The following is a 22,961-nucleotide window of genomic DNA, read 5'->3' as shown; positions in this document are numbered from 1 at the left end:
CCGGCCATCCTTCCCTGCTCAAAGTATCCTCGGCTTTCCTGATGTACACCCTGAGCTTACCATGCACACCGGGGTTACCAGGGTGTGTCTGTGTGTTTGTTTAGGGAAACATCTGACAAGTTTGGCTCACTGACCCTTCATTCATAGAGAAGAATGGGCTCTGTGTGACAGAGATGTGTCTACACTATCTCACTATCCTACACTGTCTACACTATCCTCAGTGAGATCACACTGGTCCCAGACACTTCCACGGTTTCCTTCACTCTAACTTATGCAAGCCCACCTGAAGTTCCTACTGTGTGCAGAATTCTATAAGAGAAGACCTCTACAGACAAGGAGAGTGCAGACGACATCACACAGCAGCCCTGCCCTAGGGCATCATGGGAAGATGGAGGAGGAACAGTGCAAAACAGTCCCTATAACCCGGAGGCACGGCTGCTCTTCTCAGAAGGTTGGGGTGGAATCAATGGACTCCTCTGCCTCCTCTGGGGCTGGCTGCTGAGGAGAGGGAAGGAATTCATCACAGCAGCAACCAGGGCAACTCAATCTGAAACTAATGAATGCCTGGCAGGAAAAAAAAAAAAACCTTTAAACAGACTTGACTTATGAAAACGTGCTGAAAAGCAGGGGACTGCGCTGTGTGCCAGAAGGAACTGGCAATTAAAGTCCAGAGAGCCCGCATCACTTTTTTTTTTTTCACACTACGATTACATTTTAAGAAAGTGGTACATACGCTGCGTATGAGAGGGAACTGTGCCCACGTTAGCCTAGGAGAGGATGAAGAAGGGGCAGAGAGAGATGGGGCACAAGTCAGAGTCGTGCTTAGGAATGTTAAGGACAGGTGGGGGAGGGGCGGAGCCTGCAATGATGCTACTTGGTTCTTGGGGCAACTCAGGCCTTAATGGTGACCTGGAGCAGCCCTCTCCTCCTTCATCATGATTTTCCATGATCCCAAAAAAGGGAAGGAAGGGGGCTTAGGCACCAAGAGCATGGGAGGCTAGCTTGCAGAGAAGGCTATCAGCAACCTGAGATCACTGACTCAGGTCTCTGTACCATCGCACTGGTCAGCAGACTCCACAGTCCTGGAGGGCCCCTGTTGGGAGCATCATGCAGGGTGAAGGTACTCTTGTCTTAGAGGGAAATTCAGACAGGTACGTGCAACACAGACATATGCAAGCACACAGCTCTACCCCTAGGCAGGCCATTGAGAATGTACTTTGCAAACTGGAAGTGGTCTACACAGAAGAAGTGTGTGCCCAGCAAGGAAGTACAATGCACACTTTGTCACATACTGAAATAATGCCCTAGGGATGGTGGCACACACCTGTAAGCCCCCCACACTTGCTCATTATGGAGCTCATTGTGAGGAGGATCATTGTGAGCTCAAAGTCATCCTGGGCTACAGAGCACATCTGAGGATAGCCAGACTACATGAGACCGTCTCAGCCAAACACAACAATGAGACAAAGACTGTCTATCCCTTCTGAAATTAAAGTGGCAAAGCAGTGAGCAGTAAGCATTTGCTTTTGTTTTTGTTTGTTTGCTTGTTTGTTGTTTTCTTCTTGAGACAGGCTGTTGGGTCTCTATCTCTGACTGGCCCGGAGCTCACTGTGAAGTCCAAGTTGCCCTCAAACTTGCAATTCTCATCTTCAGCCTTTTGTGTGCTGGGATTATAGGAGTGAGTTAACACACCCGTACTTGTTTTCTGTGCCTGCAACTGAAAACTTATATATGTTTTTCCACTGTAGGTGACATGATTGATTTTACATATATATGACATCATACATTACATTTGATATCATATATATCATGTATAAGAATTCCTCTTATTAATGGATATGGTCTAATTATAGAAAATGTTTCCTTCTGTCCAGCTTCCTAGTGTGTAATGAATCTAGCTACAGGTGATGCTTTCTGCATTATTTTTGCAAGGAAAGGGACAGGTGAGCTTAAGTCAAAGGTCACAAGCAGGTCATTTTACATTTACTCTCAGTAAAAACACAGCAATAACATAATAAGAATAGACCCCCAGTGCCCCCTGAGGACTAACTGAGGAAGAGGAAATGTGAGAGGGACACGGGCCTGGAAGTCTGCTGGTTGTGTAGGATAGGACTAGGTCACAGAGCGGGGAACGTGACTGTCAATGTCTAGGTAGCTACTGACAGGGGTCACGAGAACAAACATGTCTCTAAGAAATGAGATTCATTTTCAGTGTTAAAACATCTTGAATGGAAGGCTGGAGACCACTTAGCGTAAGAGCACTCGTCACTCTTCCAGGGGTCCTGGCTTCTGTCGCAGCCTCCACTGGTGACTTATGGCCATCCATTAGCTCCAGTTCCAGGGGATCGGAGGCCCCCTTCTGACCTCCGTGGGCATAAAGCACACACGTGGTTTACATACATATACTCTCACTATATATACATATTTATATGTATATATATGTTTTTTTTTTAAGAAACTTGAACCCTTCATTGTGACCCCAGCAGCAGGAAAGATGCTGTTCCAAAAGCTGGCTGTGTTACAGGCAGTGAGTTATAAACCCTCTAACCGCCCTACCCCAGCAACCTAAGCATGATGCCCCCAGGGGAGCTGTTTTGCAACTTTGTGCAGAGGCCATACTCCTCCCAGGCTCCCAATCAGTCCCACCCCCATCCCTCCTGGGAGGTCCATTTCCCAGCATCCTCCAGGCTTCCCAGCCTGGTGGACCTGTCCCCTGGGAGGCTGCCTCCCACTCACTTCAGTAAGAGGTAAAGTGAGTACGTGTATGTGTGTATGTTTTAAAATGATCATTGTCACAACTGTGAGTTCCATGCATCCGGAGGGCATTCTGATTTTAAATTAATGCTACCTCTATGAGCCCAGGCACCAACTGGTTCCCCAGACTCCATCACCCTCCTCATATGATAATCAAACTAGTTGTTCAGGTTCAGAAGAACAAGACAAACTTTTTTCCTTCTGTAATACTACTTGCTTCTAGGCCGACTCCTTTGATGGTGGGGCTTTCTACTGCTGCTCACGGCACGTTTTGTTGTTGTCACAGGGTCTCACTGTATACCCTAGGCTGGCCGATCACGTTTGATCCTTGCCTGTCAGCCTCCTCGGTGCTGGGATCAATCATAAGCAAGTGCTACCATGCCAAGCTGGGCTTTAACAGTCAGAACACACAACCACGGCAGAGTGGCTTAGAAACCAAGTCACACAGCTAGGCATGATGGCAGACACCTTTAATCCCAGGTGGAGCTCCGTGAGCTCCACAGTAAGACCTTGTTTCAAAGAAAAAAGAAAGAAGCCGGGGTGGGGGTGGGGGCGGTGTTCTGTATGACTTTTATGATTGCAACCAGACCATAAGGTGCAAATAATACAGACAAATAAATATGGAAGGGTAGCCGCGGAGGCTGGCCCACCAGCGGCTGTTTACACAAGCATCTAGGCTGCAGAAGGACAGATAAGTAGCTATACTGACTTAATTCCAGATGGTATCTCCCTGCTGTCGCCAGGCTCTAAAGTCCTAATACAGCCCAATACCAAATAATCACAAACAGTTACACATCTTCCATATCATTTGTTCATGAAGGCATCCATGGCTGGAAACTGAGTGCATCCTGGGAAAGCAATTTTACAGTTTAAAGGAATAAATGAATATTCATAGCATTTGTACTTAGGGGGAAAAAGAACTCTAAAAAGACCCCATTTACATTTATGAAGAATGTAGTGGAGTGCTTGAGTGCTTGTGTGCATGAGAGAGAGGGGGAGGGAGATAGTGGAGAGGGAGAAGGAGAGGGAGAGCTATCAAGATCTAGATACTAAGTGTGTCTTTACAGCATCAATCATTCATCTATAATTTGTATTCCTTTAGTCAATTAACAAAATATTTTCAAAATCTATTAATTAATTAATAATGGCTAGCATAGAACAACCCTTTTACAAGTCCTATTTAATTGTGTGTGTGTGTATTGTGTGTCTGTGTGTCTGTATGGATGTGTGTGTGTGTGTCTGTGTGTCTGTATGTGTGTGTGTGTGTCTGTGTGTCTGTATATGTATGTGTGTGTGTGTGTCTGTATATGTATGTGTGTGTGTGTGTGTGTGTGTGTGTGTAGGTCAAAGCTTAACTTTCTAGTGTTAGTTCTCTCCCTGCACCATGGGGTTCCAAAAATCAAATTTGGGCCATCTGGTTGGTAGCAAGTGACTACACAGAGCTGTCACCAGCCCTAGAACAGAACTCTTCATCCTCACTTAGCTCTCTTTAAATTCAGTGGCCCAATCAGCCATCCTGTCCAAGGCAGAGCCATGGTCAAGTCCATCTGAAGCTGGCTCCTGGCTTCTCCTCCAGTCTCCTCCGCCACTCTGATCCCAATAAGGTCACAGCCACCTAGCTGGTGATAACCATAGTGGCTTCCTGATTGGTTCCCTTCACTCATCAGCTACACAGAAACCAAAATGATATGTCAAATAAGCATGTCCAAACACACTGAACCCTTACTAAGAATGCTTTTTGTTCCATACTGTGCAGGACAAAGGTCAGACTCTTGGGTCAAGTCCACACTCCTGCCCTCACCAGTCCAGCCATGATTCCTCAGCCATCCTCACTTCCTGCAGGCCCAGCTCCAAATTCAGTAGACACGTGTCATTCTTCAGCTGGAATGTCGCCTTCCAGAAGAGTTTCCATACTCTTCAGGTCTCGGCATGAACAGAAGGCCTCCTTGCCTCTGAAGATGGAGGCAGGGCTCCTTCTGGACCCTAGGGCATGCCCACCCTTCTCTGCCCTTCTCTCAGCCTTGATTCTGTTATTTGATGGTTGCTCTACTAGGCTGACTCACTTGAAGGCAAAGGCTGCTTCAGTCTCCTTTCTGGATTCTTTTCCTTGTGGAAACCAGGCCTCTTTAAGCGGTCCAGGCTGGCCTTCATCTCCTAGGCTCCAGAGAGCCTCCTGCTCTGTCTGGGACCATGGTACAGCTATCTCATTGCTGCCACTGACTATCTCTTTGCCTGGGACATCGTCAGTATCCAAGAAACACTCACAGCCTCTACTCTTCTGAACCTCCACGCCTCAATAACAAAAACACGCCAAAGTAACCCCTGACACGCCCCGGGAAGGCAGCCACAGGTTCTAGCTCATTAAGCAGCTCCTGTATTATGTCTCAAAGCACTCTGGTGTGTTCCTGTCAGAACTGTTGATAAAATTCAGAAACACTTGACATTTGTAGTGAAGATCACAGTAGGGCTGGTGGCTTATGGTGGTAACTGCCATCCCAAATCCTGTATCAAACAGGATAGCTTATAATGAAAAGGAAATTCAATTTAACTGATCTCTCACAAAAAAAAAAAAAAAAAATCACATTACTCAAATTCTAGTAACACAATTAGCACACATGCAGATGAGAAAACCCAGTCTTAAATATCCTCTCCACTAGGCTGGGGGAGGGAGCCAATATGCTGTAATATCCAAATGTTCCAAGCACCTGGCACTTCCTGCTTCCCTGAACCCCTAGCCCAGCTGGCTCTAGTTTCAGAAATCTCCTTAACGAGACCCACTGGGTGGACACGAGGGGAAAATTATCTGCAGAGATAAGCAACAAGCCCAAGTCTCGGCAAGACTGCTCTCCACACGGACAGCGTCTCGTAATTCTCAGAGCACATCAGTAGTCATCTGTTTGCTATGCTCTGCCCCCAAGACAGTTAGATCACCTCTCTGTCCCCACCACTTGACAGTGGGAAAGCCATAGACACCAAGTTCATGTCTCAAGGTCACAGACCCGGTGAGGACAGAAGCAGAAGTCGAAATCTGGTGTCCCGGCCCCCAGGAGTCTGCACCGTTCCCATGCAACATGCTTCTTTGGTTCCACCTGCTCCACTTCTCAGGGAAGGAAGGACAGGGCCGCAGGGGCAGCAGTCACATTGGCATGGATGGGAAACCCCTCTTCTTCACAGTACAAAGCTCCCACTCTTCACTTCCCCGATTTCCCAGCCCACATAAGAGGCAACCGCAGGAAACGCAGAAGATGCAGTACTCATCGCAATAGGGAGGAGGACACGCTACCCTTCCTATTTCCTCTGAATATCACTGTTGTACTTCTCTACAGAACCACCTACATCTCTCTTCCAGGGAAATGCACCTGACCCAGAGACCCCACCGGCAGTGTTCCTTTACATGGCAAAAAGGTTAAAAAGAAAGAAAATACAGAATTGGTTTTTAAGTAATATGATACCCTTAATCAACCAGCATTTTAAAAGTGCTTTTAATAAAAGGAACCATGGAGTTCAAGACCACGTAGCTTGACAGCTGAAATGCAGAGTTTCGGTGTTGAAGTCACAGGCCATGAAGTAGCTCTCAGGCAGGAAACCCTGACTCCATGCCAGGGACAGGGCAGCTCCCGAGAAGCATGGCAACTGCAGAGGCCTTGCACACATATTACACATGCATGTGACCAAAGAAATAATCAATGTACACGAAGGCTTCTACACACACACAAGACAGTTTTCACAGCATTACCAGCTACAGGGATGAAACAGAATCAACCTAGCCTCTGAGGAATGGTTAAATAAATTACAACATGTCCACATGACCAATGGCTGGAAACACCAACCTTCAGACTTCCAATGAATATTTAAACCAAAAGGAGTCGCCTGTCCTTGTAGAAAGGGGAAGACACCCGGTACATCTCTTTCTGAAGCAGACCTAGGTGGGGAGCATCGGAAGATGAGTGTTTTCTAGTTGAAGTCTGGCTTCTGTTCTTGCCCTTTGGAGGGCAGGTTCTCACTGTGTAGCCCTGGCTGGCATGGAGTTCCCTAAGTAGATGGTGAGTGGGAAGTAGGGTGGGGAGGCCGGAGTCAGACCCTCCTGCCTGCTCTGCCTCCCCAGTGCTGGGATTAAAGCACCCCCCCCAGACCACCATGCCCAGCTGTGGTGGTCTGAATATGCTCAGCTCAGGGAGTGGCACTAGAAGAAGGTGTGGCCTTGTTGGAGTATGTGTGTCACTGTGGTATGGGCTTTAAGACCCTCATCCTAGCTGCCTGCAAGCCAGTCTTCTCCTAGAAGCCTCCAGATGAAGATGTAGAACTCTCAGGTCCTCCTGCACCATGCCTGCCTGGATGCTGCCATGTTCGGACATGATAATGAACTGAACACTGTAAGCCAGCCCCAATTAAATGTTGTCCTTATAAGAGTTGCCTTGGCCATGCTGTCTGCTCACAGCAGTAAAAACTAAGACACCAGCCTTTTCCTTCTTTTATAATAAAAGGGGTTTCTGAAAGGTGAATAAAAGAAACAGGTAGGGTCTTGAACAGAGATCATGAGACCCATACTTTCCCAGTGCTTATGCTGCTTATTTAAACTTCTTCATTGAGAAAAAAAGTTACTACAAGTTGTCCTTGGAAGGGTTCTAAAGCATACGTGTCAGTAACGTGGCGTAGATCCATACTGTACAACCACCACCAGGATCAATTCCCACAAGTTTTTTTTTTTTTTTAAACACCTCATACTGAAATTCTACACTATACCAGGCCAATCCCTGCCTCCCTGGCCACCCTTCTCACTCTCTCTCTATGGCTGTGGCTAGGGTAGGTATCTCTATTAGTGGAGTCTCATAATTATATTTGTGTTTGGCCTATTTCACTTTACAAAATGCAACACCCATTATAATTTCCTTTATTTGTAAGCCTAAATAATAGTGTGTGGTATGTGGATGGACGAAAACACATGTAGATCGTATTTCACATGCATTTCCAAAATACATTTCAAACTTGAGCTGCAGTTTGAAATTGCGGTATACATTTTCATAGACAAGTAGCTCCAAATCTGCTCATTCGGGGACTGAGCACACATGTATACATGTTATTCATGTGAGCAGGTACAAGGACCGATACTGGATTCAGAATAGCAACTGCTTCCAGTGCAAGTGTACACAAAAGGGCACCAGGAAACTTGCTGAGTGGATAGGATTGTTCTGGAGCCTGATGGCTGTGGATCTGCCCCACAAGCATGCATTTGTCAAATTGCATGGAGTTATATGCTTAAGAGTTGTACGTTCCATGTGTGCATAAATTACACGTCACTTTCTGAAGGAGAGAAAAGCATTCTCCCCCGCCCCTCTGAAAGAAAAGGCAGAGTGAGGAGTTCTGAAGAAGAGTCTACAGTTCAGCCTCTGATGCTTTCGGCTACCTTCACCTTGGGGGCTGGCAGTGGGTCTCTAGCACCCCTAAATTTCAGCCCAGCGACCTTTTTCTTCACCGCATAAGCGCAGTTTTGCCAAGGAAAATCTGTTAAGCACACTGTGGGCTAACTACCCACACTGTTGCAACACCTGCCCAGGCTGATTGGTAGGTTAGAGCGTGCTGCTCTCCTGCCCAGGAGCAGAAGTGAGGTGCATCACCTTGCAAGTCGGGCTCCAAGACAGGTGTTCCTGATGATGCAATGCTGGGTCTGAGGCCATCCCCTGACCCATGAACAAGTCTTAGGACAACAGACTGTGAGGTCTGAAGAGAAGGGAACAATACCTTGGCCTTTATTATCATGGCATTGGACATGGCTCAAATCATGAAGTGATGAATGCTACCTCTTTTCCTACTAACTCTGGCTACATGATGCCTTTGTATGCAATATGTCTCCATAGATGACAAGTTTAGACCACACCTAGCCAGGACGAGTTTCCTGTTAATCTAAGTAGTGAACCATTCCTAAGTCAGACCTTTTTTTTTTTCCAATTTGCTGTGTAAACTCTCTTCCACACTGCAGGACCCAGGGGCTGACAATCAGAAGCTTGTTTATGCCAAAGTGCAAACTTCTTATCTTCAAGTCAAGAGTCTTGGAAACACAGAACAGCTGCCCCTGAGGCCAAAGGCAAACCAGAAGAGGCCAGCCAGGGACTCACATGCTCCCCTGCCCCACTGTTCTATTTTTGAAAAGAGAGCCGTGGAGATGGAGAGTTTTCTACTACAGACAAGTCACACTATCGTTTGAGCTGAAGACCCACTGTGCAGCCGGCTCTCACGGAGAATTGCTCCCAAGGCTCCCATAACCTGAAACCTCAGGGCAAAACCACTCTCTTCTGGGTGCCTCAAAATAAGCCATATTGGTCCCACATTCTCAACATTATTATCAGGATAATCATGCCGCTGAATTCTGCCCTCCCGTGCTTGTATCCTCTCGCTTCTGGGGGAAAAGCTTCTAGGCTCAGACCTGTTTCCCAAACACAATTTCAACTCTGTCCTGAAGAATCTCGGTGTAGTTTTTCTAGCTATGCTTGGACCGTCTAATCCAGGATCCCCACTCTTTACATCCCCACCCCACAAAGACCACCCCTATCTCAGCAAGGGTGTGGCCGTATGGAAGGGTTGGGCGGAGCCTCACATCTCCTGTTCTCCCTGGTAAGCTGTACCCTTTGTCAGCCCTTGGGACAGTGAAATCAGCCCATGCTGAAAGACTAGTGAGTAGATTCTCATTGAACAAGGACCCAGGATGTTACAACCAATGAGAATCTCACCAACCTAATTCCTATGAAAATATTATTTAAAAAAAATCACACACACACACACACACACACACACACACACACAGCCGGAGCTGAGTGTAGTGGTGCATGATCTCAGGGCTGGGGAGGGCCGGCCGAGTCAGGAAGCATGTGAGTACCAAGACAGCACAAAACAAGCGTAACAATGAAAAAGCAAAACTCTAAAACCAGAGAAATAATTGTCAACTCCTCCCAAGGACCCTGGACCAGTTCCTGATCTAGATACACATTCTGCAAGGTGACTGCTCATCTCAGAATAAACAGCCCCTTTCCTCCGACAAACAGTCAGGTTATTTTCCTTCTCAGGACCGACTTCAAAATCAGTTCTGGCATGAAGAAGTGATTTTTCCCACATCCAGTGAGAAAGCTGAAACCCTGCTTACTTGACTGAGATAACTCTTAAATGTTGCCAATGTCCTTTTCAATTGTCTGTTCTCACAGCATCACTGTGGAGTTTGGAGGCTGTACTAGGAACAGAACGCTCCCAGAGCCTTGGCAGTAGCAAAAGCAAATCAAGCTGAACCTAGGTCTGCAAGGCTTGGTCTGAAGCCTGCATCTACCCGCACGGTCACCTGGCTTTACCTCTGGAGTGTTTAGGGGGAGGGTGGGGGGCACCTCATGTTGGGGAGAGCTATAGACGAACATCTTGCTGTTTCAGGCACCGGATGAGTGCTCAGCTGTCATCCAGGCTGTCTGATTGGGCAGCATGGAGTTAAGTTGTGCCGCCCTATCAGATAGCCTACTCTGACTGCAAAGGCGTTTCAGGTGGTTTACCTGTCATTTATTTTGTATTAGTTGTGTGTGTGTGTGTGTGTGTGTGTGTGTGTGTGTGTGTGTGTGTGTGTGTGTGTATGTGCATAAGTGCATGTGTGTGTATGCGCATAAGTGCATGTGTGTGTATGCAAGTGCATATGTGAAACCCACTCTGTAGACCAGGCTGGCCTTGAACGCAGAGATCCACATGTGTCTACCTCCCGAGTGCTAGGATCCCCACCATCTGGCTAATTGTTGTTCTTACTACTTGTGCTTATGGGGGGCTCCTTTTCAGAATATCCGAGTCTGGCATTGCACTTAGAATACCCGCAAAACTCTGAAAATAACTAAGGAGTCATAGGAGGGATTTAAAGGAGGTGAGAAAAACCACAGTGGTATAAAGGTTAAAAGGGACTAATGGTACAGGAAGGGCTTAATGCAGAGGCAGACAGAAGGGCAAGGCTGGTGATGAAACATGGGGAGGGGTAAGTAACATCAAAAATATTTCAAAAAAGTCTACTACTACAGAAGTTATCATATATACACATATACATATATACATATATACACACACACACACATTATATATATATATATATATATAAAATACATACACACATATACACATATGTGGAGTTTAAATGGAGTTACCCTATAACGGGTCAACAATATAATCCTTCTCTAGAATGATAATAAAAACTCTAACGCTCGCTCGGAGCAGTTACGTCCTTTGGAGCTGTTTGTCAGTGAAGTACCACAGACTCCCAAACATTGCAGACTTTCCAGCACCCTTTGTTATCCTCCAGGACTTGACAGTGAGACCCTACTGCCGAAGATGCCATCCACTTGAGTCACTGAACGTGGAGAGATTTACCGGGTACTCACCAGGAAGCTTTATTCCTACTGGCTAGCTTTCACTGTGCTGGAAGGTGCTATTCAGAGTAGTCAGGGAGAGAATGAATTACCAGTCTTACCCAGTTGTGACCCCTATGACTTACATCAACGACCAACCTGGCAAGACACATCCACCGGTACAATAGCGGCAAGAGTGTCCTACAGTAGTCAACTACTTTCTGACTGGATCCAAGTCCTACTCCACAAGATAAAACTCATACTTGGCACCCTTATCAGGTGAAGAACCTGTGTCTAGACAGATCATAGGCACTAGAGGAGAGCCTATTACTATTACTGCTAAATATACATAGTATAGTAAACCAATTCCTAAGGGCAAACTGTTACGCTATAGATTAGCTCACCTTTCAACCACCGTCATCAGAGATGCTTTCTTTTGCAGTAAATAGTGATTCACTCAAAGACCCCAAACTAGTCAAGGTGCAGAAAACAAGAGAGTGTGGAATGCTCAGGTCCAAATGGGACATTGATATTACACTCCTTCTTCCAGAGCTCAGGAAGAGGGGCAGACAGAGTGTGTAAGCGTCTGAGGCAATGGAGGACTATAAACAAAGTGTTTTCTGGACACAGCAGGGCAAGTGCACACATGAAGTCGGTGTGGTTATAGAGACAGTATGTGCAAGACCTGCGATAGCTCAGCATAGACTAAATCCCAGCATGGACACAGTTGACAGGGAGAGAGAGTCAGTTTCTTCATGATAGTGACCCACAGTAGTCGGTGGTCTGACCACTCTCCAGTGGAAAGCCACACATCTAAGAGTGTATGGGTACCACAAACTGTACTTGGTGGTTTAAAGATTTAGACAGGAAGTTGAGTGGGGAGGGATGGAATGATGTATCCAGGAGGCATGGGGGAGGGATACATACATACATACATACATACCTGACATGTGTGTGTGTATGTGTGTGTGTGTGACTAAAATACAAAAAACAGTTACTTCACTGACAATGACTTTAGACCTCTCTAGAATAAAAACAATGAACAAAAGAATCCATGTCACTAGAGGCGACCAAAATCATTTATTCTTTATTTTGCTTGGCAGTCTAATGAGTTTTGGTTTCCTGGACACAGACTGGACCCAAGGCAGAAAATTTAGAAGCAAACTCGACAAACTGGCTATTTGAATTGCACTTTGTCGGTGTTATTAAAGAGGTTGGGTAGGCACACTGCATAAATGTCTGGTGAGAAACAATGAGAACAGCAGATACATAACCTAAAACAGGAGAAGGAGGAAGAGCAGCAGCAGCAGATGCATTTAAGGGTTTCCAAAGTTCAAAAGAGTAGTGCCCACAAATGGCTGGCGTGACATTGTAGAGTATTTTGAATGTCACTGTCATGGGCAACCTTGATTGCCTAGAACAAGACAGACATTCACAGACTGCCAAAAATGCTAAACTAGGTTTTGTAAACTACAATTCATAATGTAGAAAAACAGACATATGTTGTTCAATTAGATTAGTTTTCATAATTAAGAAAATATTTCGTACCTAAAAGGACAAGCTTCAGTTATTAAAAAATTTTGCTAGTGTGGGACACCTGTACCCAGATAACAGTAAAGAAAGTAAGCCTTTCTTTAATCTCCAAGGTGACTAGTAGAGCCACAGGTACTCACAGGAACACCTGACATCACAGGTACTCACAGAACACCTGACATCACAGGTACTCACAGAACACCTGACATCACAGGTACTCAAACACCTGACATCACAGGCACTCACAGGAACACCTGACATCACAGGTACTCACAGAACACCTGACATCACAGGTACTCACAGAACACCTGACATCACAGGTACTCACAGAACACCTGACATCACAGGCACTCACAGAACACCTGACATCACAGGCACTCACAGAACACCTGACATCACAGGCACTCACAGAACACCTGACATCACAGGCACTCACAGGAACACCTGACATCACAGGTACTCACAGAACACCTGACATCACAGGTACTCACAGAACACCTGACATCACAGGCACTCACAGAACACCTGACATCACAGGTACTCACAGAACACCTGACATCACAGGCACTCACAGAACACCTGACATCACAGGCACTCACAGAACACCTGACATCACAGGTACTCAAACACCTGACATCACAGGCACTCACAGAACACCTGACATCACAGGCACTCCCAGAACACCTGACATCACAGGTATTCACAGAACACCTGACATCACAGTACTCACAGAACACCTGACATCACAGGTACTCAAACACCTGACAAAACATTTTTTTAAAGGGAGACATCCCCAGTATCCCCAGATCTCTCTGGCATAGTATATACTGGGAATTTTACAGGGTTTATTGCCTCCATTCACATATGACCATAAGGAGTTAAGTGTCCGTTCCACACATACACCTCATCATGACCACCTCCATCACCCACAAACCCTCCACTACAGCATGATCACCTCCATCACCCTGCCACACCCACTACAACATGACCACCTCCATCACCCCACCGTACCCTCCCCACTACATCATGACCATCTCCATCATCCCAAACCAAACAAGGAAGAGTAGAAAGAATGCAAACCAGACCACTTACCACTAGCATACAGTGGAGCATACTCCATCTCCCAAGGGTTCCCATATGGTAAATGACATTATACTCTACACCACAAAACCACTGTTAAGAACTTGATCTATTACTAGAAAGAGGCGTGGATATGATCGGCATGTATGAAGGACAGGCATGGAAAGAAGCAAGCTAGCAAAGTGCCATTTACGCTGCTCACCAAACCATGTCAACATGTAAAGGAAGAGACCCACCAACCGCCGGCTTACACCTTGGTGGATCTCCAAACAGCCCGCTTTCCCAAGTAACCTGAAGAGAAGTGCTTTAGTGCGGACGTACTGCTGAAGAGAACTGGAAGCACAGCAGACAAGTGAGCAAGAACACTAAGGTGGCCACACTGTCCTTGACTAAATATGGACTGTAAGAAAAGTGCAACCTCATTTTCTATGTAAGAATGACAAGCTGAAATAGGCACAAAGGCATGCCAGGCAGCGAGCCCAGGGCCCTAGACAAAGCACAGTATGCAGTTGCTACACAGAGACGTCTACTGAAACTTTAGGTTGCAAAAGAACAAACAAGAAACTTCAATATTTGAACAACGCAGCTACACACAACAGACAGACTGAATACGAGTTCATGTCAAATGAAATATTATGCTGCCATTTAAAGCCATACTTAAACACATTTAGGGCTTTTGTTTGTTTAGTTGGTTTTCTTTTCTCTTTCTTTTAGGGGTGGTTGTGGTGGTATAGTTGAGGACTGAACACAGGGCCTTTGAGTATTCTACACAATCAGTCCATCACTGAGACACCTTCCCAGCCCTATAAATACTTCTAAATTACTTAGAGAAAATGTTTTTGTATTCTATAAAACATTATACAACACCCCCCAACTCCCATCTCTCTCAACTGGATTTAAAAAACTAGTTGGCAAGAGATGTCCAAATCATTAAAATTTTCTCTTCGTAGTGGAATTAAAAGTACCTTTCTCCTAGCCCCTGATTTTCAGCATATTTTCCTTTTTATGAATTGAGACTCATCCTCATGATGTGGCCTCAGCTTTCTGAGTGCCAGGGTTCCAGGCATGTCCTAAAGTACCTGGCCATTTTTCCTTTTATAATTAGAAAATTTCACTAATACAGAACAAACCCAAGGGGTCTCTCCTACTGTCACTTTAGAAACTTAGCTTGAGACTGGCACTTGAGTTTTTTGGCACGTTGACAGGGTACCCATAGGTTGTCAGATCACATCAGACAAACCCACCTAGCAGGTTCCCAAATGGCTCAGTGAAGTGACCCTGAATGAAGGAAGAGTCCTTTCCAAGAGAGGCCTCAGTCACACACTGACTCCTGCCCTTTCTATCCCTATCCCTCTTGGTCCAGTGGAAGAAAACGATTTTGCAAAGGAATGAAGATATATTTTAGAAAGGAAGAACACTTCTGCAATAGGGTTTTACTGCTGTCAAGAGACACCATGACCATAGCAACTCTTACAAGGGAAAACACTTCACTGGGGCTGGTGGACAGCTCAGAGTTTTAGTCCATTATTGTCGTGGTGGGAAGCACGGTGGCATGCAAGCCGACATAGTGCTGTAGAGGTAGCTGAGAATGCCACACTGGGCCTGGCTTGAGCATCTGAGACTTCAAAGCCCCACCCCCAGTGACATACTTCCTCCAACAATGTCACACTTCCTCTAACAAGGCCACACCTCCTAACAGCGCCAATTCTTATGATCCTAAGGGGGCCATTTTCATTCAAACCACCACAACTTACTAGTTCTTTTTCCTGGCCCTTTCATTATCTCCTCCTCTGCTTTTGATGATGATAGCTCGGGACATCCTTAACTCAGAAATGTAACTCTAGGCTTTCTACACTAGGAAGGGCTTTCTTAAGAAAGGCTGTGCTGGATCTGGGGACAGGGGTCAGTAGTATAGTATGCATACTGCTCCTCCAGAGGACCAGAATACAGTTCCTGGCACCTTCATCAGGTGGCAAACTCTACAAAACTCAGTGAGCCTTTTACAGCCATTTGAAATACCTGCTTGGCATAGGAGCACATTACCTGTAGTCTTAGAGCTGAGGCAGGAGGATCAAGAGTTGAAGTCAAGCCTGAGCTACATAACAAACTCCTGTCTTCAGTTGGGGAAGGGAAGGACAATCTGGCACTAAGTAGAATAAATTTCAGCTTGAGACTGCTGCAACATTTTTTACTCAAGTTGCCCTTAAGATTTTTAAGTGCTGTTAAGTACCTTTTATAATAGTTATTTATTCTATATAACTTGATGTGCTAGCTGGTTTTTATGTCAATTCGACACAAGCTAAAGTCACCTGAGAGGAGGAAACCTCAATTAAGAAAATGCCTCCCTAAGATCAGGCTGCAGGAAAGCCTATAGGGCATTTTCTTAATTATTGATTGATGTGGGAGGGTCCAGACCACTGTGGGTGGGGCCATCTCTGTGCTGTAATACAGGGTTCTATTGTAAGAAAGCAGCCTGAACAAGCCTGAGGGGCAAGCCAGTAAGCAGCACCCCTCACAACCTCTCCAAGCTCCTGCCTCCAGGTTCCTGCCCAGTTTGAGTTCCTGCCCCCCCCCCCCCCCCCGAGTTCCTTCAGTGAAGGCTACAATGTGGAAGTGTAAGCCAAATAAACCCATTTCTCCCCAACTTGCTCTTCTTGGTCAGGGTGTTTCATCACCGCAATAGAAACCCTGACTAAGGTACTTGGTGATCCTGGCTTCAAGAAAATCAGGGACTTTTTGTACCTAGTAGATCAAACAAGACATTTAGATAGTGTAAAAGAAACAAGCTGGGGGTTGGGGATTTAGCTCAGTGGTAGAGCGCTTGCCTAGCAAAGCGCAAGGCCCTGGGTTCGGTCCCCAGCTCCGAAAAAAAGAAAGAAAAAAAAGAAAGAAAGAAACAAGCTGTTTAAAATATATGCTGGGGTGGGGGTGGGGATGGGGGTGGGTCGGAGCAGTACTGCTCAGTGGGTAAAGTTCTGCTAACAAGCCCGGCGGCAAGAAGCCATCCAAAGGGGGAAGGAAAGAAGTGATTCCACAAAGTTGCCCTTTGACCTCCACACATGTGCCTCGACACGCACATGCACGCGTACATGCACACGTGCACGCACACGCGCGCACACACTCACACACACCGACCAGTAAATAAAATTCTATAATAAAATATACCCTAGCATTTTTTTATACCCTAACATTTTGCTTCTTTATTTAGTAACCTGTATTGTTCTGTGGTAGAGGCTGCATTCAACAGCTTTATAAAGAAGGTATTGGCTGTTTCTTACGCTTTCTCCTCAACCAAGGCCTAATCCAACCTTAGTAAAATTAAGTATTGTTTCCGCTGAATTATCTGAATGATTCATCTCTTCCAACATGGACTTCTGGGTTACAGTCTCCATTTCCCGGGAGCATACGTTCACAATCTCTCTTTATCTACTGGGACTTTCAAGTTCACAATATGGAGCTAGCCAGATGGCTCGGCTGATAAAGGTGTATGTGTGGCCTGTCTTTCTCACTAAATAAATGTAATAAAAAATGTAAAGGTCCAAAATATGACAGCAAAGATTAAACTTCGGCCTAGGGTGAGATCTGGGGAGCTAGAACTTATTTCTCAGTTTCAACGAATCCTGGGAAAATATCCCTGAGCAGTCTTCACTGGTGAAGGCTGATCGTCAGAACCTGCAAGGGCCAAGGTGGGTGTAGACCTGAAATTCAGGTCTGCCAGTTACTATCTATGTAGTTCTTGGACATGAGATTCACCGTGCCTAGACCTCTCATTCATCCCTCAAATACAAAATGCATAAACATAGCATGATGTTTTAACCATGTACTTGATAATCAATGACTGTAAGTGATTAATGTTTTAGACTATCAACCAGTAACAATTGGGAATAAAAGGATGTATATGTATATGTATATGTATATAATCAAAAGCAGTTTCTGTGAAAAGTGAAAATAGATATTTCTTTGCTATAATGCTTATGTATGATATTTTAAAAACATGTTTTGTTTGTTTTTGAGACAGAGTCACACTGTGTAGCCCTGGCTGACCTGGAACCCTTTCTGTAGACCAGGCTTGCCTGGAACTCACAGAGACTCACCGGCCTCTGCCTCCCTAGTGCTGGGATTAAATCCACACCTGGATGAAAAACAGGTTTTGTAATTGCCAGAATGCTCCATTGTATCACCTCCCCAACCAGCTATAAAATGACAGAGAACTCCATAATGTTTATGGAGTGAATCAGGGAACTAGAATAGACTTATGGGTCTCTTAAGGGGATCTGAGACTTGCTGTGTGGTTCCTTTTTGTGATCACCCATGTTCAGTGACCACACTTTTCAGTGGAATCTAAATTTCTACCCTCAAAGTTCTGCCACTGGCTCTGTGTAAATCGCAAACTCGCCTTTATACTCACAAACAAAACCTACTCAAGAAACACTCCATACATCATTCCCCACGGAGAGGTGGACTACACCTGCCATCCAGTGACTGTCTAAAACTCCTCACTCCCGCCTCCACTCCTGAACAGACAGAGCCCCGTAATGAACAAAAGAGCATTTATCCCACTGCTTTGAATGGGGAAAAAAATAGCCCATTTGCAAAAGTAGCTCTATCTTACACTTTTGAAAAGATACAGCTCCCATCCCAAAAATCCTCTCCCGGGCCTTCGGATGTAACTGCAACTGCCTGGAAGCCCTGCAAAAGGGTACCAGTGCCTCACCGCTGGAGAGCCTGCAGCACCAGATAGGGAATGACGCCATATGGAGATAGCATGAAAAAAGAAAGGACGAGAAGGCAGCACTAGAAATGTGCTCCGGTCCAAGAAGGTAAAAGGAGGGGGAGGGAGAGAAAGAAAGAGAGAAAGAGAGAAAGAGAGAGAGAGAAAGAGAGAAAGAGAGAAAGAGAGAGAGAGAGAGAGAGAGAGAGAGAGAGAGAGAGAGAGAGACTAAAGTAAAGAGATAGTCAGTGGTCCACTATGCCAGGTACCTTCAGGACACCCCTAATCCTTACCTAGGCTACAAGCAAATATGTAAATTTGGAAGTACGTGGGAAATCTACTTGGAGCCATTGTAGAGCAAATTCTCCCACCATCACCACCATCACCAACCCTGTGCAAGTAAAAAGCCAGCACTAAATGCTACTAGAAACTACATGGAGTTCTTGGGCCCCAGGTTTACATAATCACAAATTACATAATACTCATCCCCAGCACGAAACCCCCTTCTATAGGTGAAGTTCCCCCATCATCCCGTCGCTTGCCATTTTCCAAAGAACGCTGGAAAAGTCTCCAATATCTGCGAAGGGAGAAGATGGGGTGCTGCAAAAGTCATCCTCATAAGCTGCAAAGCCGTGTCAAATGGTCCAGGGTAAAGGGGGCTCGGAGCAGGTGACTCCCTTCCTCCCGCATCCCTCAGCGCCCGGCATCCAAGGCCGAGGCTGGGCGAGCGGGGCGCACCGGGCGCGGCCGGGCTTACCTGCTCCCCGAAGTCGATGGCTATGTTGGTGATGCCAAGGGGCACCAGGAACCGGATCAGGGGCCAGTAGTGCGTGAGCGCCGGGAATTTCACCATAGTCCCCGCCGTGGGCTGACCCCACACTCATCTGCCGCCGCGAGGGCACTGTGCTGGGAGGCGCGCGGAGCGCGGCGCGGGGACGGAGGCCGCGGCTGGCGGGGCCTGGGGCGGCGGCTGCTCGCGGCGGCGGCGTCCTCTCCAAGCGCGGCTGCTCTAGCAGAAGAGCCGCGAGCTCAAGTCCATCCCCGCTGCCCTCCCACACAACAAAGATCTGCCGGGGAGAAAGAGAGGAGGGACAGGGACAGCGGCAGTGGCGGCGGCGGCGGCAGCAGAGGCTTCTGCTGACAGCGGCTCCATTATAAGCGCTCTGGGCCCGGAAATAAATAAATAACCGCGCGCACGAGGCGCCTCCGCCGCCGCCGCCGCCGCGCGGAGGAAATCAGGGGCGGGCGGAGGCGCGACACCGCTGGCGACCCGGGGAGGGGGCCGGCCGGGCGCCGCCTCCCGGCTCCGCTGCGCGCGGCCCGGCCGCGGGGGGCGCTGCGCTCGCACGGGCCGCTGCAGTCCGCACCCGCGTGGGACCCGGGCGCCGCCTGGGCCGGGCGCGCGGAGCGAGGAGGCTGGCGGGCGGGGACTCGGGGCCGCACCGCCTGGGTGACTCGACACCGACCGCCCCACGCCGTCCGGTGAAGAGCGTCCGGGAAGGCCGCGTGAGCGCCGTCTCCAGAGTTGGGAACCCGGCGCAGAGCTCCGGGGACTGCGGGGCTGGAAAGGCCCCGGCGTCTGGGTGGCCTCTAGGCGGGCAAGAAGCTGCTTTAGGGTGATGGGGATATCGCTGCATCAGAGGGAGAGAAGGAAGGTTTACCCGAAGGAGCATCTCTCCTGATGGAGATCTGAGGCCCCTGGGGTCCCTGGGGAAAATACACTGGGTAGTAGGGACTGACCGCCCGGGGCTGGGTTTCTGTGATGCTCCACACGGGTTTCCAGCTTTTGCTAGTAACGTGCAACTGTTTACCTATTTTAAAGCCAACCGGTAAATCTGCTTTTAAATTGAAAAGAAGGGGGGGGAGAAAATCTGCTCGGCTGTGTTATAATATGCCCCCAGTGATTTCCTGATAAATCGTTTGCTGAGCTGAGACTCTTACCTAAACCTGAACAACTTGACAAAGCCAGCATCAGCCGGTGTCCCAGTGTAGTGTATGAAAAAAAGGCTCCAAGGCAGTGACAGAAGCATTCTAAGCAGGGCGGGGCTGGCCTCCATGAGAAGCATACAGTCACAAAAAGCCACTTTATAGCAGGTCGCAGGTCTTGTGCTTGCTTTGACTCTCTGTTCTTACCTTAATTTTTTACCTTAATATTTATTTTATTATTTTATGTGTGTGGGCTTTTTTTTTTTTTTTTTTTTTTGCCTGCATGTATGTCTCTGTATCTTATACTTGCCCAGCACCCACAGAGGCTAGAAGAGGCCATTGGATCTTCTCCTGGATTACAGAACTTTGTGAGCTGCCATGTGGGTGGTGGAATGGAATCCAGGTCCTCTGGAAGAGCAGCCTGTGGTCTCAACTGCTGAACCATCTCTGTGTTCAGAGATGCCCTCTTGAAATGATTAATTTCTGAACGAGGGGGTCTTGGGTTTTCATTCTATTGCAGTTAATTTAGGCAGTTTGTTCTCCTCTTATCTTCTTCCTATGCATCTTTTAAAATAAGCATATGGGGTTAAACTTATGTATTGCTTAAAACAACCGAGTATTTTGTTCTGAGAAATAAACCCATTCCCTTTGATTATCTCTAAGGCTCATGTTAATATTGTACTTGAAGGTAATTGGAGGCAGGAGGATTGCTGTAAGTTCCAGGCCAGTCTTGGCTACATAAGGAGTTCCAAGCCTGCTAGGACTCTAAGAGAGACATTACCTTTGAAAACTAATTAAATACATAGGTAAGCAAATAAATAATGGCTTGAGACATTAACTTTCTGGTGCAGATTTTCCCAACTGCATTGCAAGTATTAAATATTTCCATATTTGATGCCTTTATCCCCTTCGGTTCTATACACTGTGATTGAGGTCCCTAAAAATCAGGAAACCAATTTACCCAAAGGACCGTGTAACCCCAAATTACATCACCTAGAATTAAAACAAAACTTTGGTCATTGTTCATTTCGTTTAATATGTCAAACAGTTGCCCTTAAAAGAGATTTTTTTCCAGCAAAACAGGAAGTTCTTGTGTACAACACCCTCCCCAGGAGCAATTCCTGAAAGGTGTGTTTCTGTGTAGTCAGTTATTAAGCTAACCGGACTATTTAAAGGAGTTCACGCAGGGAGAAAGACTTCTGTTCTAAAGCAAATATGTTCTGGTAGTTTACCCATTCTGTTAGTCTAGCTTTTCATAAGCTCATTCCAATTAAAGTGATCTGCTTGTGCTGACCTTTGTCCGGGATGTGAATTGATGAGGTCCTGGATCAGTGCACCTGAAGGCCAGTTTGCTCTCGCTGGTCTCTGGATGAGGGCTGCCACAGCTCAGCTGCTACAGTGGCATGCACACCCACTTCGGTCTGAAGGGGATGGTGAGAAAAATCAGTCAAAGGCCATTATCCTTTGAGTGATTTTTAAATGTCTCCTTAATGAGTATGTTGGTGTCATCGTTGATTAAGGACAAGGATATCTTTTTTAGACTTTAAGGGAATATAAATTCAACTAACACCAGGGAAACTTAAAAAAGGAAATGAAGTATTTAATTGGTTTGTTGTTGTTTATTGTTTTGTTTTGTTTTTCACTAAAGTATCACAGCCAGGGGGTTGAGAAATGGCTCAGCAGTGCTGACTCTCTCTGGAAGAGGACTCCAGTTTGGTTCCCAGCAACCAAGTCTGACGATGGCATGCCACTGCCTGCATCTTCTACTTCTGCAGGCACCTACACTCGTGTGCACAGTGCCCCTCCCCCAGTGCACGCACACTCATAACTAAAAAGAAAATAGATATTTAAAAAATAGAATCACAATCAAATAACAGATTGAAAAAGGAAGCCTTGCCCCTGCCCTGTTGTAAAGGTAGTTGCCATGTTGTCAACAATATGACACGAAAGCCCCAAATGTAAGGGATGGCGGTAAGAAGTTCTCTGAATTATGCAGAGGCTAAAACACCTCAGCGTGAATTATGTCAGCTATATCTAGAAGCTATCTTCAGAAAGGTACAGCTTTTTCTTTTTTTATTTATAAATTCTTAGATCTGATCACTTCCGGCCCACTGTCATCACAAGGTTTATAGAAAAAAAGGTATCCTGAGAGAGAATATAGGATCAGTGGTTAAACAGTAGCTGCATTTGCATGGTATGAGTTTGAGCAGGAACTGTTTTCCTCTTCCAGTCCCCTGTCTTTAACAAAACAAGCATGTATAAATCTGTAAAGAGAAAATGGTTTTTAAAAAAGGTATGGCAGTCCAAGTGAGAATGTTCCCATATGATCAGATATGTGAACTCTTAGTCCCAAGTTGGTGGTGCTGTTTGGGGGTGGGGAGGGTCTCGCCCTCCATTTCCTGTTAGGTCTCTCTCCCTAGCTCACCATGCCAGACACAGGTTTCTCAGCTTCTTACTAAGCCACCAGGATGGCCTGCTGCGATGCCATCCCACCGTGGTAGACTCCCAGCCTCTGAAACCGTGAGTCCAAATAAACTCTTCCTTCTCTAAGTTTCCTAGGCCACAGTATTTAGTAACAACAACAGATAAGGGACTTACAT

At 46.4% G+C, this 22,961-nt stretch overlaps 1 protein-coding gene across 2 annotated transcripts in view; it reads right to left on the bottom strand.

Annotated features, from left to right (window-relative positions):
* The window catches only part of Ankh (ANKH inorganic pyrophosphate transport regulator), a 128,054-nt gene extending 108,472 nt beyond the window's left edge, over positions 1-19,582 (bottom strand). Inside the window, 1 exon segment of one of the 2 annotated variants that reach the window (NM_053714.2) lies at positions 19,193-19,582. In NM_053714.2, the coding sequence (NP_446166.2) occupies positions 19,193-19,288 (96 nt within the window). In that variant the 5' untranslated portion in view covers positions 19,289-19,582. 2 annotated transcript variants of the gene reach the window in all.
* Positions 19,583-22,961: the final 3,379 nt, after the last annotated feature.

Source organism: Rattus norvegicus, chromosome 2 (assembly GCF_021556685.1).
Source record: "Rattus norvegicus strain SHRSP/BbbUtx chromosome 2, alternate assembly SHRSP_T2T, whole genome shotgun sequence".
Classification (NCBI taxonomy): domain Eukaryota; kingdom Metazoa; phylum Chordata; class Mammalia; order Rodentia; family Muridae; genus Rattus; species Rattus norvegicus.
Note: the sequence above shows the minus strand (reverse complement) of the source record. Positions and strands in the feature narration are given on the sequence as shown.